Source organism: Nelumbo lutea, chromosome 6 (genome assembly GCF_056320005.1).
Source record: "Nelumbo lutea isolate HS-2025 chromosome 6, American lotus-T2T, whole genome shotgun sequence".
In the NCBI taxonomy this organism is placed as follows: domain Eukaryota; kingdom Viridiplantae; phylum Streptophyta; class Magnoliopsida; order Proteales; family Nelumbonaceae; genus Nelumbo; species Nelumbo lutea.
The window spans coordinates 3,274,202-3,290,092 of record NC_142689.1 but is presented as its reverse complement, the minus strand read 5'-3'; the positions used below and the strand labels follow the sequence as shown (position 1 = coordinate 3,290,092).

Sequence of the window (15,891 nt, the reverse complement as noted above, 5' to 3'; positions counted from 1 at the left end):
GAAAGGATATTTCGGTCTTTATACTTGTTGAGAAGGTTGATGTGTATTGTTATGTTAATTCGAGTGCTTTTACTTAAAGAAGGGCACTTAAGTCTTTTCCATCAAGTTAATAATATAATAACAGGTCTGGTCGAATCTAGGGAGATAATCATTTCTCTAATTCGAACCAGTCTTTCTCTCTTTCCTCTCTTTTCTCTCTTCTGCTTTCTTCTCCTATTTGTTGTTTACTTTACTTTACAGTCAACGAACAAGACAGAATTCTAGGGCAGGTCAAACTTCAACAAGATGATTGATAAAAAAAATTAAATAATACTTCTAGGGCATTTGTATCTTTTTCAAATACTACTTAACAACTGGTTAACAACTGGATTGTCATGTTTTGAAAATTCTGATACCGAACCGTCGCATTTTAAAATTTGGGGACCAAAGTGACATGTAGCCCAAAGTACGAATTACTAATCGAAAGTTTTCCCTTTTTTATAACAAACCACCCAAAGTCGTTCACTTAACTATATTTCGGTGTCATTCACTTAACTAAGGGAGCTCAATCGATATTGGGCTTGGGCTACATCAGTACAACACAAAGTCGTTTTTAATAACATTAACATGTACAGATGTACTGTGGTAGATATGCTTTCATTGGGACACTTTAAAAGAAGCTTCAACAGAAAACCGCTTTCTTGGCTGAAGAACAGCAAATTTGAGCTTTACAGGTAAACATTGCCATGAGCCGTCCAGGTGTGGCCTACCTCAGTATCTCACAAAGCCAAAAGCCACCACCACAAGAAAGCCCCAAAACGGGCACTTACGCTTTTTTGGCTGCACTGAACCAAAGTAGGCTATCTAATTGATTCTCCAATCTCCTTATCATCAAAATGGAAAGAGGAAAAGAATCACTAATTCCCTTTTTTTTTTTTTGGTAAAAATCGTAAAATGCTGATTCTGCCTGGTGGAAGAGATTAAGGCTGAGTTTGGAAGGAATACAAATGCAAATATATAAAATGCAAAACCTTATATTTTGTATGCATTTAAACTGTACATATTTGCATTTGTCCTGCTTCCAAACTGAGCCAAGAGAATGAAGATTTGATACGCTACGTATTCAGCAACACTGTCACCATCAAACAAACCATACATGTTAAGTAGTCCCCAATGCCCAGGTGACTAAAAGAGGAATGTGGTGTACTTACTACCTTCACTAAAACAATTGCAGTGTCTGCTCCTCGTGGAGTTGTTTTTATAACAAAGATAGCCAACAAACATGAACAAAATACAGATGTGACATGTTTTTATGGGTGTTAATCTGAGGTAGAAAGCAAAAATCATTTAAAGTGATGTCCAACCAAACAAAAAAAAGCAATAAACGTTAAAAATAAAATAACACAGATAAACATTTAAAGCAATAAATGACGTTTCTCTAAACGCCAGCAGAACCAAACATATATCAGTATCAAAGCCAAGGATGAATTGCCAAATGGAACACCAGTCAGCCGCTTCATAGTTGCCCTACCCAACCAATTAATGAAATTTCATCAATCAAGTTTAGACTGTAGATGGTAAAGTAACACCCTAGTTGAGCTGATCTAGTGGTTGTGATCATCGTCATCCCTCATCGCATGACAGGAACCCGGACTTGTGAACCATTCCTCATAATGCCCACTCCACCCTGCATGCTACTACCAATCTCAATCTGGGCAGGATAGACCGAGAACTGCAGGCAGCTCTCATCGCTTGTGACATCAGAGCAAGATGTGGCAGAGCCACCCGCAGTCCCAGTGTCCGACTGAAGAACTTCAGATTCCGATTGAGTTCCACCCTGTTGTAGAGAAGCAGAGTCTGAGACATCATGGCCACCCACAGGGGCAGTAGGCTTGGACTCCTGGAGCTGCTTTATGTTGAGAAAGCGTCCTCCAGATCCCCGAGCCCTCTTGAGTGCATGAAGATGTCGAGACTCATGAAGATATGGCTGCAAATAATTTTTTAGATTTTAGTATAAATGGGGGGTCAACTGTCCAAGGGAAGAAAGGAGGGACAGTGGATAGGCAAAAGATACAAACCTTGCGACTGTTGACAAGTTTATTTTGGGCCTCAAGCTTGGCACGTGACTGTCTTCGTCTGAGAATTCCACGATACTGCTTTGCATTGACATAGATGGGTTCATCCTCTGAAAGCCCAAGAGGCAATGGGATTCGTGCAGGTACCATCCCAATCATCTGTGGGTGAATCTGTTTTAAATTCCCGAAAAACGTCGCATGTAAGAGAAAAGGTAGAAAAGGCATCATTTTGTGGTAGTAACCACTTCAAATGAAGCTATTTCACATTCCCTTCCGGAACGACAGCAAATTATAATTAAATACCAAAAGACTGGCACTGATGACATTGTCCCCTGCTCAAATTGACAAAGATATAGTATAGCGATACCTTATCAGGCTTTCAAAAAAAAAAAGCTATAGTACAGCGACAGTTCAATAAGACAATAACTGTCTAATTTCTTGGTCTCGGCTGATGAGTATGAGACCGTGGGTTAGAGTCTGAGTGACCGCTAAGGGTTTTTGCCTCATGGCATGCTGAGATGACAGATAGAACCTGTATGATAAGGTGGCCCTCTGGATTAAACATTTAAACCTGTGCCTCTTTCTTGTTCACCCATGCTATAATGCATGTTTTCATTTTTCATGTCAATAATTGATCATAAAATTTATTTGGTTCTATAATAATGAGAGAGATGACTCTTTTACCACATGGCAGAGCGCCATTTGGCTCTAATTTGGCACATGGAAAGTGGAGAACATTAGAAAGACAAAGACCCAATTTGGACTTTACCTCAGATGGCACATGTAAAAATCGCTAATAAACAGAACTGAGAACCCTTTTGGCTTAAACAACCAACGACTCTTATAAGAAAGATCAGGAGAGGGTATGGCCATACAGAAGGCAATGCCTATCCCATCAAACAAGGGAGCAGGGCCTACAGAAAACAAAAGGTGGAAAAGATAATACTGCAAAAGAGTGCAACAAATTATAACATACAAGAAGTGGTCCCTTTAATCACCTCAGAAGATAGATAAAGAAACAATAACATGGAAAACAAAAAAGATTGAAGAGGAAAAGAAAATTAGGAAAATAAATGAACTTCTGAGTTCTTCTGGGCATGGTGAACAATTTTTCAATTGGGAACTTATTAGATTGGGCTTTTATATTTCAATATGCTTATTCCAGAAAATTAAATAAAGCAGCACATAAAATAAAATAAAAAATCATATAATAAAACAGAGAGCCCAAATCCTGACAAAAAAAGATATGCAAGGCCCGATAAAATAACAATTCATCGATCTCTTTTTTCTGGTAGGTAGCATCATTAATAGAAAAATGAGCTAGCCCTAAACCAAGGACAAGATATGAAAGAAACGCTAATGCCCCAAGGACACATGATTAGTTAGGCATGTTTCAGATCATCAGCCAGTTTCATCCAACCCCAAACTCAATGTTGTATGAATTTCAACATCACAGGAGATTGAATCAATGCTGTCAAAATATTATGATTTACGATACGATTCACAATTTGAATCATGAATCCCAAGGGTTTCGATTCAAATCTTATGTCTGAATATTTTTCTGAAAAAATCTTATGATTTTATGATTTGATTCATAAATCTTACAATTCATTGGAATTCAAATAAAAATTCATTTCATAAATTTTACTACGAATCTGTTCATATATCCCCCCCCCCCTCTTTGTGAGTAATCAAAAGCTGTTTTACAGTGCACAATAATGGCAGCCTAAATGTTATACCAAATAACCACAAAATTCCAACTAGAAAATGAGCTGTCATTGAAAGCTAGAGACTAATCAATGAGAAGGTTTCTTGCATAATCACAAAGATGAGCCAGTGACCTAACTTACATATAATCTCTACCAAGTGGAAGCAATCTGGAAATGAGATTATATCTGTACGTTAGAAAAAACAAGATATTTGTCAGTACTTACAACAGTCTGTGGTACATACGCAGTCAAGTATCCACTCAAATACGGTTCAGCATAAGGGTATGGAATGCGGGCCTGAAATATGAATTATGAAACATCAGACCAATACCCACAATAATAATCGTCCACCAGAATACATAAAAGAAACTTACTACTGATTGGCTATAATCAATTTGCGAAGGTACAACCAAATCAGGAGTCCCCAGTGACAGAACTGGTTTTATATGATCTCCAGCCTGTTTTCCATAACTCTCTGTCAAGCCTGAAAAATGGAAGAATTGAAATCAAAATAAGGTATGTGCCACTTCTGAAACAAGATCTTTTAAAGCCTGCAAACTTGAGAAGAAAACCTCAAGGTTTTGATAACAGATGACCTTCCAGCAGTTGCATGGACTCTCCAAAATGGATGGTGTGTCATGTTGGTCGTGTGTCCAAGTCTGACAATCCATGGATTCTTAAGGAAACTTCTATATTACATTTCCCTTTTATCTCCTAGATTATTTGACATAAATGAAAAGCTAAACTACAAGATGAATCCTTCTTTTTTTGTATCAAACATTATTTAGTAACTAAAGTAACATTGTTTGCATGTATATAATGTTAATTCAGAAAATATGAATTATTTTAATATTATATAAATTTCCATAGATGCGTCCATGAGTCCATGTTTTCTCATCTTGCTGAGTCAGACTCTGGGAATACACATCATATTTTAACTTCTCTGTCCATGTCCATGCAATACTGCCTTCCAGAGCCTTTTGACATGGATTCTGATACCAACTAACAATAAATAAGTCAAACCTGAATTCTAGATTGTGATTTGATTAGTGATCAGATCAAAATTGGAAATACGACAATTCAATCTATTAAGTATCCAATTCATTTAGCTAGCTAAAACAGTACTGGTTATGCTTAAAGTACTGAAAGGATATAATGAGATTTTCATTATCTTTTTCTCTCTCACACACAAATGTTCTTGCAAGTTGCTAATTAATGGAATGAAAGGACAAGAGGCAACTTCTCTCAGTTATTTTAACTGTATATCTAGATGTAAATGTGCATTTCAAATATCAAATCCCATCACCCACCCTCTACTCTCTATCATCTACTGGTCTTGGTTGTCAGCTTTTTGTTTTCTTTCTTTTTTCTTTTTTATTATCTACTTATGGGATTTTCAGTTTTCACAGGGAATTTGAAAGGATCACAACGAAGAATAAAGTAGCAATCACACATCAATAGGCCCACCATTGATGATCATGATCATCTAATGGGTTCAAAGTAATGGTAAAAACCAACTTTTTTATTTACACTAGCCATATGACATGTGCATTGTGCATAAGATCCACGAGAGATAAGAGAGACAGAGCTGGTTTTAAGTCATTTAGTAGAGAGGAAGGACCCAAAAGGGAATAAGAGAGGTGGGGACACATTTGGAAATATATTTTCCTTTTGTACTTCATATATATCTTGCTGTCTTTCATTCATACTAACAAGGTTTTTTTTGTCCATGGTTTTCATTAAGAATCAATTCAAACTACATTTACTTCAAATTTTCATAAAATTGAATTCAGATTCAGGATCTTTCAGATCTATCAGATATCAAATCAAATTAGGATAGAACCATAGAAGATATATCCTATCAAGTATCAAATAGAATCAGATATAACCTTATCTGGATTTGATTCAATACATTTACAACCCTATTGGTAAATTGACACAATGCCAATTGAAACAGCTGAAAATGAGAATAACTGACGCAATGTCAATCCATTTACAACCCTTTTTACCTCCAATAATTCATGGTTAAGATCCCTCAGCTAAAAAGAGAATTCACGGCTGATCCCTTTTCTGCAAATATCATGACACTCAACTTATATTGAGGAAATGAGTATGATGGACACTTGAAGTTGAAAATTTATTCATTCACTTCAAAAGGACTAAGCTACTAATATATTCTAGACTGATAGGTGTTGGGAATACTATCAAGACAGAACTTTCTATTCTCTGAGGATAGATTGGAGGTGAAAAGGGACTCGCATCTGGTCATAGGTTAGCTGGAAAGGGTGAAAAGCACCATGGAGGTTCAGAGTTTAGATATACAATTAGAGAAGCAAGATTTCTGGCTGATAGAATGAATACCTACTTTGATGGGAGTAATAGAGGGAACCCTGGACAGTCAGGGATTGGAGGTGTCTTCAGGGATGAGAATGGGGTCATTTCTGCCTTGTACTCAGGCCCAATTGGAGTGGGGGACTCCCTTAGAGCTGAGATTTATGCAGTTATGGAAGGGATCCAGAAAGCCAAGGAGATGAATATCAGAAAACTCATAATTGAAGGAGACTCGGATGTGGTAATAGGGTGGCTGAATAAAGATAATAGTAGCCTATGGAATTACAGTAATCAGAGGAAAAAGTTTCAGTGGTTGGTAAGGGAGATGGAAGTGAAGATGAGGTGGGTTCAAAGATCAGCTAATTCTTTGGCTGATGGATTAACTAAACAAGGGGTAGAAAGGGACTCAATGTTTTGGGCCAAACTGTAAATTACTGTTTTCATTTCCTTTTCTTTTTCTCGAGGGCTCAAGCTGTATTTGGAAGACAAGAGTGCTTGTCTTCTTTGTAATCATCATTTTCCTGATTTAATGAAGTTGCCAATGAATTCGTTATTGATCAAAAAAAAAAATGAATGAATACCTAGTTCAGATGAATTAGGAGACCAACCAATTCAAAAGCAGATGAATTAGCTAGAAATGGGATAGAGGCATAGGACCTATATCAGGGGCTTACAATTACCCTGTAGGCGATCTTTATTTGGGATGGGGAGCTAAAGGGTTCATTTGTAAGATTTGTGGAGTATGATAGCTTTTATATAGTTGTAATTCTTTCTGTTACTTCTTTATAATAAAATTTTTCAGATCAATCAACAATTAAATAAAAAAAAAATTGTGGGTCTTGAATGCAGTAGCAATTTCATATTTATGGTGAAGAACAATAACTGGAGTCACTCTAGTTACTTGTGTATATCTGTTATTTTTCTCTTTGATGCAGCATAGAATAAAAATTGGAGCTTGTGTTGATTTTCTTTCCCCAAACCCTCTCTTCTTTGTCTAAATATTGATTTGAGCTGTAATTCAATCTATTAGAAGGCATCAACTTCTTAAATTTGATCCATCTTCAACCTACAAGTTCCCTCCACCTTTCTTCAACTTTCATTGAGTTTTCACAAAACCCTAGACTAGAACTTCTCTCTAGAAACCATCCAACCTAGAAACCCTAAAAAACTCCATTAAAACCTCTATGTCAACTGTCCTCTTTATTTCACCTTTTCTCTCAACCCTGTCAGGAATGAAAAAGAATTTCCTTTCCCAATCTTGAAAATTGTGTATATGCAGAATTTTAGCATATTTTCTTTCTCTAGAATTCTCTCTTAAATCCCAACATTCTCTAACAATCCTAAATCATTCCTCAGACCTACCCCATCTTCATAGCCCTAAATCCTAGCTTTAAACCCTATCATTGCCCTAGTTTTCTTTGTTTTTTCCTGTCCTTTTACATCAGTCGCCTATTTTCAGCACCTGTCGAAGTGTTCTTAGGAAGGTTCAGTATCCATCCGAATAATAGTTATATACCCAGAGGTCCCAAATACCTGTACAGGGGCGCCATATGTGTCAGACACTTCAATTTTTAGTATAAATTTGGTATCCTATACCATCTCCAGCTCTGTCCTCTCCATATCAGGGTAACATGGCATAACAGTACATTTCAAAATCACACATTGATACATGCAAGCTAACTTAACTGAATTTTACACAGCCCTTTGTCTTAGGGACTGCAGACTGCAGTTCTGATATTCTGTGCATGCACAACCTTAGAAGCATTAATGAAGCCAGAACGGCTTGGTCAAAGAAGGTATTACAAACAAATGTCACTGTCACACCACCTGGAAAGTGAATCCAAGTTTTCTTTTCATTCCTCACCATCTTATAAAAATGAAACATTGTCTTTAAGTAGATAAAATAATTAAATAATAAAACATTCAGGGGTACAGTAATCAACTCAACTTCAGCTTCAGCCATTAAAGAGCTCACAACTTCCTTAATAACTTATCCAGTAAAAGACAAAGCAATACCATTTAGTTCAGACACTAAAGCTGTTACCAAAAACAGCCCCTAAGATCTCATTTCTCAATATCTAAAAGTCCAATAAAAAATTTATAAGTTACTTATACCTCATAATCTTAAATAGGAAAATAAGAACATTATATAAAATCTAATACAAATAACATCATTTTTATACCACTTATCTATGAGTAACTTATACCAGATTGTTCCGAAATGCATTGTCCATTATGGCCACTCCCCACAGCTTCCACCTCATGGTGAGATTGGCCAGTTGATTGAGTTGACGATGAATCCTGCTCTTGTGATTGAAGACCTAGTTTCTTTATGTTATGACAATGCTGAGACTGAGCATCCATCTTCAAGATCAAGCTCTTGGACAGAGATGATGCTGGCATCTGTGACCCAACAGAATTCCTCCACAATAGGCAATTAACAACACAAGGGGATGTCGACTGGATACAACTTTAATCAGAACCTTTCTTGGTTATGTTTTTCTTTCTTTTGTCCTTTTCTTCATTGCATGTATGGAAATTAAGATGTGAAATCTCCTAGATCCACAATAATCTCTTCAAAGGCCTTTCTTGCTTGAATAGGAAGTGCCTTCAAAAAAGAAATCCAATAAGCAAATAAGCTGTACTGGTCCAGGCTTATCAAAGTTGAATGCAGATTACATGTAGATTTGCAATGTTAAACAACACATCTCCAAAAAGATAAACTAAATGTAATTGTAATATCGTTACTTGAGTGAATGAGATATTTACAACTACAAGATTACAACGTGGGATTAATTAGATTGCAAAACTACTACCAAGAGAAAACTGTAGCTACCAACTGTCTGAATTTGAATGTAAATGATTCCATTTAATAATCCACCACAAGTCTAAAAGAAGAAGAAGGCACAGCCTCCCCTCCCAAAAGAAAGGCAACTAAAATGGGCAAGAATCAAGAAAACCTCGGGAAGGGCCTCTTGCTATTAGCAATTTGATAACATCAAAAAGCAAACAAATATGTAAAGAAATTTGACTATTCTTGTGAACCTAATCCTGTCAAGAATACTAGTAAATAGTGCCATAGTGGTTGTTAAGTATTAACTGATAAAGTAGTAATTCCTAACCATGATGTACACACAACATAATTGCTAAGATGTCAGCTATCTCCTTTGGCTTCAGATGACAGTAAATAGAAGATTCAAGAATTATCTCTTCCCAGTCGTCAAAGTTAAAGCTAAAGTGTTACATGACTTACATCCCAAGGTATATTAGCAAGAGATGCTCTTGGAGCCACAAATGTTTCTCCCACAACAACAGAGAAGAAGATAGAAAAGAAACAAAGGAAGAGGAGGCTCTCAATACAAGCAAGCCATGACTAAACACACCCAAGACCACAACCTACAAAAGGATCAAACCCCTACAAAACCAATATCCTAGAACTCTGAAATCAGACAGCCCGAAAAACAACCCAGCCAAACAGAAAGTTAATGGTCTAGGCGCTGATAAAAAAAATAAAAGAGTTAATGGCCTAGACATGGATTAACAGCTCAAAAAACCCCACCAACAGAAACAGAAATAGTCTCAAATGAGACCATTTGGTCAATGGAACACCAGATACTCCAAAAAGAGAACGCTTTTTTTTTTATTGTTAACAGGTGTGACTTTATTGATAGAGGTACAATTTTTAGTACAACTCTATTCTCAAAAGATATCAGAAAAGTAGAGGAGAGCATAGAAACAACCATAAGCTAACAAAGGCAGTCAAAGCTCCCTAATTCTATTAAAAATTAACCCCCAGATCTGGTTTTCCCTAATTTAAAGTATTTTTGTTCATCCCCATGACCCCATCCTCACCAGACTATCTGCCATGCAGTTTTCCAACCTTGGAATTCACCTGAATAAAATTCAGGTTGGATCCTAGAAGTTTTACTTCTTTGACTAGAACATTAGGTTTCAAGGACCATCTAGATCCACTCCAACATTCACCAACTGCTAGAGATCAGCAAATTCAAATGCACATAACCCACTTCACACCCTTCCTTTCTACAGATCAGCAAGTGTGTTAGCCAATAGTTCAAAATATAGGCCAGGAATTTCACTTCTTTAATGTGGTTTCTGAATTCTCCAAGGTTGTCATTTCCACTCCTCATCAACCCAATTACCACCTGTTAATCTCCTTCCACCTCAAATCTAGATGGCAATAGGCTTGAAGTAAGACGCAAGCCATGTAATAGTGGAAGTAATTCTGATATAAAAGTATTGCCCACGCCAATAAGTCCAAAATACATAAAATCACCTCTTTGTGGTGCCAAGAGGCCTTCTTTACCTCAATCACCTGGATTCCCCAAACAGCACCTGTCAAATTTTGGTTTTATTACACCTTGGAGAGGGGGTAACAGTCCAATAATGATACCACCCTGTTGGATTAAGATGCAGCCATGTAATTCCAATTTATGATGATGACATCTGTCATAAACTCCTCAAAATTTTCCCTAGTCTTTACCCAGTCTACAACCCTCACAGTTATCCTTCTGAGTTGAAGTGGGGCATATGTCTTAAAATGTAGCTCATCTATGTGCCCAGGGGCACCTTTTAGAACAATAGATTTTAGGCTTTACTTAGTTCTACTGTATAACCATATCCTTAAATCGTCCTCATCAAATAGAACTCCTGATTTCGTGGAAGTCTATCTCCTCCATGTAACCCTAAAATCTAGTAGTTTAGCCCATGACCTTTTTCCAAGTTTTTATTAGAAAATTTAGTAAAAATAATAATTTTTGTATACAATTAATTTACCTTGCAAACATTTTGCCTACCAAAGATATTTTCCTAGGATCCCCACACAGCATTTGTAGTGGAATTTTACCTTGCAAACATTCTGTCCTCTTACTCCAATTTGTCTGAAATCTACTTCACTCCATCTTCTCCATTATCAAGGGAAGCTCCAATGAACTTTTCAGTCTCCACCACACTCCACATGTCTCATTAACACCCAAAGAATCATCAACGTCTTGATGTTGCACAATAGGTAAGGGTATATACTCTATCATCCACGTCTCTGTAGTGGCAATGATCATCTAGGCTATCCACCCAAAAAACTAAAATAAAATACTATTTCTCCTCAAAACTTCATCTGTCAGAAGTTCCTCTTATAAAAGAATCCCTACAAAACTTGGGTACTTGACATGGAGATCACCAGAACCATATACAAGTTAAATGATGAAACACCCCCATCCGAACACAAAACAGACAAACAAGCAAATAGAAAAACTAAAATGAGAAATAGCAAAGGATACTAACCTAAAAAGTGAAGAGCACTCTCCAGGAACCATAAAATTCAAATATGACAAGTCTAATTTCTTAAAAATCTGTTGAAATTAAAAAGAAAAATACCAATATACTTGGACATTCTAGTTTTCCTCAATTTTTTGGAGGGAAATTTATGATGTTTTAATGGGAAACAAAAGTATTATATCCTAAGAAATATAGATCTTTTCTTGATGTTTGTGCATGAAATCAAAAGGGCATTTGCCAAATAAAAAAAAAAAAACTTTAATATAATCTCTTTTAATAAAGTATTTGAAAGCCATCTAGAATGAAATCATTTCAGGTTTCTCTAGCATATTAGCACACAATCCAAAACGGGGTTACTCAAGAGGAAAGTGAGAAAAATAGAAATGAGATTCCCAGGAAAACAACCATTTTAGATGATGAATTTACATGTTCAAATGGACCAAAAGAACAAAAATGAGAAAGAAATGAATCTGTTCCACATTGACTCCCTCCCCAAAATATAAATAAATAAACAAGAAAGGATAACCAAGCACCATAGGACCTAATAAAGCCATCTAATAGGAAACGATTTCAATCTAGATTTTCAATGCGGTTCAAGCCACAAACTTATCACCTAAAATGGAAACATTTCAAGATGCCAATAGAAATCGAAAACAGGGCATGTTAGGATTTCAATACATGAAATTGTTTCTATCATTTTCTTAGCCCCTTAGGATTTCAATATACGACTGGCGAGAGGTGCATTCCTCAATCATTTGAATATTTGCTACGAATTCCAGGCTCCATCAACTGCCTCGATAACAAGTCAATGTTAGTCACCATCATTAGGATTTCTGCGTCAGGAGCCAGGAAGAATCCCCTTTCCACCGTGGGGATCATTTCAGATGAAGAATCTATTGGTTAAAATTGTATGAAAAAGAAAAATGAAGTAATCTCATCCCGAACGGCTGCCAAACACCACAAAGATGAAACCAGACAATAAACATGTGACTATATTCCGCAAAGAAGATAACTTAGAAACCGATGTACAAATTGAGTGAAGATACAACCATCGTCCAATTAGTAGAGGCAGAATAAAAGAAAATTCACAGATTTTAGAACAAATGCACTCGGACTGCAATAAAAATGAAACAGAAAGGACAACATAGAGTCAAAGAAAGTTGCCGCCCCAAATAGAAATTTCTTTTTCTTTTCAAGGAAAGCAAAACATGCAACAAGAAGACCCACGTCAAAAACTGCAGCAAGCAACTAAGCAAGTAGTAGTTATAACTCGGAAGGTATAAAACCAAGAAGAAATATCATAACTGCTATTCCATCGGCATGATCTCAAAGTCCAACCACATCCAAAATCAACAAATAATACAAACCAAAATACACAAACAACCGATAGCATGCTAGCCTCTACATAAACTATGATAACAAAAAAAAAAAAAAACAAAAAAAACAAAAAAACAAAAACAAAAAAAAAAAAAGAAAAACTGAAAAAACTAGGAGAAAAGAAGGGAGAAACTAAAATATGAACATTGTTTTTCATGTTCGGATAAGCCAAAAACAACAAATCCACGAAGAAAGAAAAGAAAAAGGAAGGAACCGGAAAATTGGAGACAAAGAAGAAGAAGTACAGAGAAAAGATGAAAGGAAAAGAAAAGAAAGATGAAGGAGAGAGAGAGAGACCTTTGGCTTTGGCTTTGGCTTTGGCGTTGGTACTTGGTATTGATAAAGTGAGAAGAAGTGAGAAACAGTTGATGTTGGGAAAGATCTGGGCATGTCTCCCCTGTTGAAACCTCTTCAGTCTTCCCTCCCTTCTTGGCTTTGCTGCTGAAACTCTGATTTCCACCGAAAACCGCGGCACGTTGCCCCTTACACGCTAACACCCAAACCTCTAAAAATACCCCACGCAAACAAATCACGCCATACAATTGATAGTTGATACAAGCGCAACGCAGCTCAGGCAGTCATGAGTCATGAGTGATACAAGCGCAGCGCAGGCAGTCATGACATGAGTCACCCCAACCCCTCCCTAGTGGGCCTAGTCCCCTCCCTACTCCCTACTATTTCACCTCTTCTTTTAGGGTAAATTTTAAATTATCTTTATTATTAAATTAATTGATTATTTTTATATTTATTGCTTATATATTATCTTAAATAACCCTACTGTTTTTAATTGTCATTGATGTTAAATGCTAATAAAAACAAAATATCGAATTTGTCCTTTATCATTTCTCAAATTTTCAAAATAAAACCCAAAAAGTTTCGTCAATCTCTCCAAACTTCTTTTTCCTGTGTTAATCTCTCGAAGAAAAGTGAAGACACAGAAAAGGTTCTTTCAAGACGAAAGAACAATAAACCAGACGGAACGATAGGGCCCCTCGTCAAAACGACGAATGATTTGTCGATTGTTGGGTTAGCGATGAGCAACTGGGAAACCCCTTCGTCTCTGATCAAGAAGAAGATTAAACCAAAGACAGAGAAAACGTTATTTCCTTGCAATTTGCTTGGTTCTTACCATTTCCTACAGAAAACATACAAAGAAAGTTGTGAAGGAATGATGCAGATGATCACATAAGGGTATCATTATATAGGGGCTGAGCGAGGTGGAGGACAATGGAGTTTCATGCGTTGCTAGAGTTCCTCTCAGCGAAGAATTACAGGGGTTTTAGGGGTGAGGGAAGAGAAGAAGATGAATCTTCTTTGGAGAAGGATTCCGCCCCTTCTGAAGGATTAACTTTGGGTTTTGTTCAATCAGTACTGGTCAAGGATGGGGTTCCCTAAACCTAAAAGCAATTAGCAACTAAAGCGGCTAGGAAATCGTCTCTAGCGACTAGTGGAGTGAAGAACACCCGAGTTTCAGACCTGAGGCGGTGGCTCTAAGAGAAACCAGGGCGACTAGTGGAGTGAAGAAGACCCAAGGTTCAGACCTAAGGCGGTGGCTCTGAGAGAAATCAGGAAGTATTAGAAGAGTGGAGACGACACGACCTCCTCTCCACCAACTAGAAATTCCCGAACAAAGTTATCTCTGGATGTAATTTGTCGATTACGTACAGGATTCACCAGAAATTCCCAACTGACATCGCCATCGGTGCAACCCAGCTCTCGGTTTGAAGAGCCAACTATTTTCAGCTTGGGATGCTCGAAAGATCAAAGCTCTCAACTGTGATGATTCAAATTAATCAGTTTTCAAGGTTGAATCTTCGTGAAGGTCTGCTCTTTACACGAAAATAAGCCTTGAACCAATAGATCTGCTTTTGATGGGCCATAGGACTGAATGCATTTTCAGACGATAAGCACAAGCATACAAGCACACCCCCTCCCTTAAGGGTATTACTGTCATATTTTGAAAATATTACCGTCATGTTGTGTGGTATATGAACAGATCATGATGAATTGTGACAAAACTCCAACGATAAAAGTATAATTAGTCAATTGTCAAAAATAATAGAAATATAAGATAAATAGATAATATATAAATAATAAAGATAGGGTTAGCCAATTAATTAAACAGTAGGATAGTTTACAAATTTTATCTTTTCTTTTTTTTTTTGTTTTATTTTATTACAAAATACTTTAATTTGCTTCGTGTATTTACATAAAAAATATATATATATAATAAGCATTGCCGTTTGTCAATGTTGTCATACGATACCACGGTGACCACACGCCAAGCTCCTTCCCCTTTCCGCCCTTTCTGCCCTTCCAATTTATTTAAAATTCCCTCGATTATCTATCAATTATTAAAAAATATCCATCACTTTCTCGTTTTCTCTTCACATTTAAACTTTGGACACAAGGGTCAAAGTTCGAATTCTGAGTTAAAAGATGATAACTTTCTTCTTAAATATCAAAAAGAAAAATCTCTACACATTTAATTCTGCCCAACTCACTCCTAATAATCGAGCTTGCAAATAGGTATTTGGTTATTATTATTATTTTTTAAGTCAAGGCAAAATTGTTTATAAATGCCTAAATTATAACTGCAAGGAATATAAGCAGATAGGGCGCAATATCAGAAATTAGAGTAAGGTCATGTTGGGAATTAATGCCTTTTCATGATAGGTGGTTTTTTTTTTTTTTTTTGAAAAAAAAAAATAATATAGATGTAGTGCCAATTTTGTCAAGAAAATGACATCAACAAAAGTGTGGGTCATCCTTTGATTGTAGGACCAAGAGCTAATGCAGTGACTTGAAAAGGAGGGGCTGTGGAGAAACGCAAATTTGGCCATTGCAAGCCAAGGCATGATGGTAATTTGTCCTAATTGTTCAATTATCAGATGGTCACAATTACCTTTCCAATAATTTATACCACCACACATTAGCTTATTGGGGAGGTTGTAGACTTCTAGTAAATAAGAAGTTTTGGTACTCGTAAATTGTAAATCGCCCCAAATTTATCCTATCTTATTTATAAAAGTATAAATGGGTCACACTTTTTAACTTTGTGGTTGTTTAATTTGCATATGACAGACGCAAAACAAAAAATTAGAAATAATAAGAATCAACGCATGTTG

The 15,891-nt window shown here is 36.5% G+C and overlaps 1 protein-coding gene across 2 annotated transcripts; it reads right to left on the bottom strand.

The window, feature by feature from the left end:
* Positions 1-1,286: 1,286 nt before the first annotated feature.
* On the bottom strand, positions 1,287-14,688 carry LOC148846857 (nuclear transcription factor Y subunit A-7-like). 2 transcript variants are annotated; one of them, XM_088951925.1, is made up of 6 exons: positions 13,061-14,688; positions 8,302-8,702; positions 4,138-4,247; positions 3,989-4,060; positions 2,058-2,225; positions 1,287-1,966 (listed from the first exon to the last, which is right to left on the bottom strand). In XM_088951925.1, the coding sequence occupies exons 2-6, from the start codon at positions 8,495-8,497 to the stop codon at positions 1,610-1,612; spliced, it is 903 nt and encodes a 300-aa protein (XP_088808051.1). In that variant the 5' UTR covers positions 8,498-8,702; positions 13,061-14,688; the 3' UTR covers positions 1,287-1,609. The 2 variants fall into 2 exon arrangements, with proteins under 2 accessions (XP_088808051.1, XP_088808052.1); XM_088951926.1 differs by having other exon boundaries at positions 2,058-2,213; positions 13,061-14,565.
* Positions 14,689-15,891: the final 1,203 nt, after the last annotated feature.

Coding starts and splice junctions, on each gene's coding strand:
- LOC148846857 (XM_088951925.1), bottom strand. CDS start 8,497: ATGCCAGCATCATCTCTGTCCAAGAGCTTGATCTTGAAGATGGATGCT. Junction 4,248..8,301: donor ATGCATTTCGGAACAATCTG/GTATAAGTTACT, acceptor TCCATTTTTCAG/GCTTGACAGAGAGTTATGGA. Junction 1,967..2,057: donor AACTTGTCAACAGTCGCAAG/GTTTGTATCTTT, acceptor AATTATTTGCAG/CCATATCTTCATGAGTCTCG.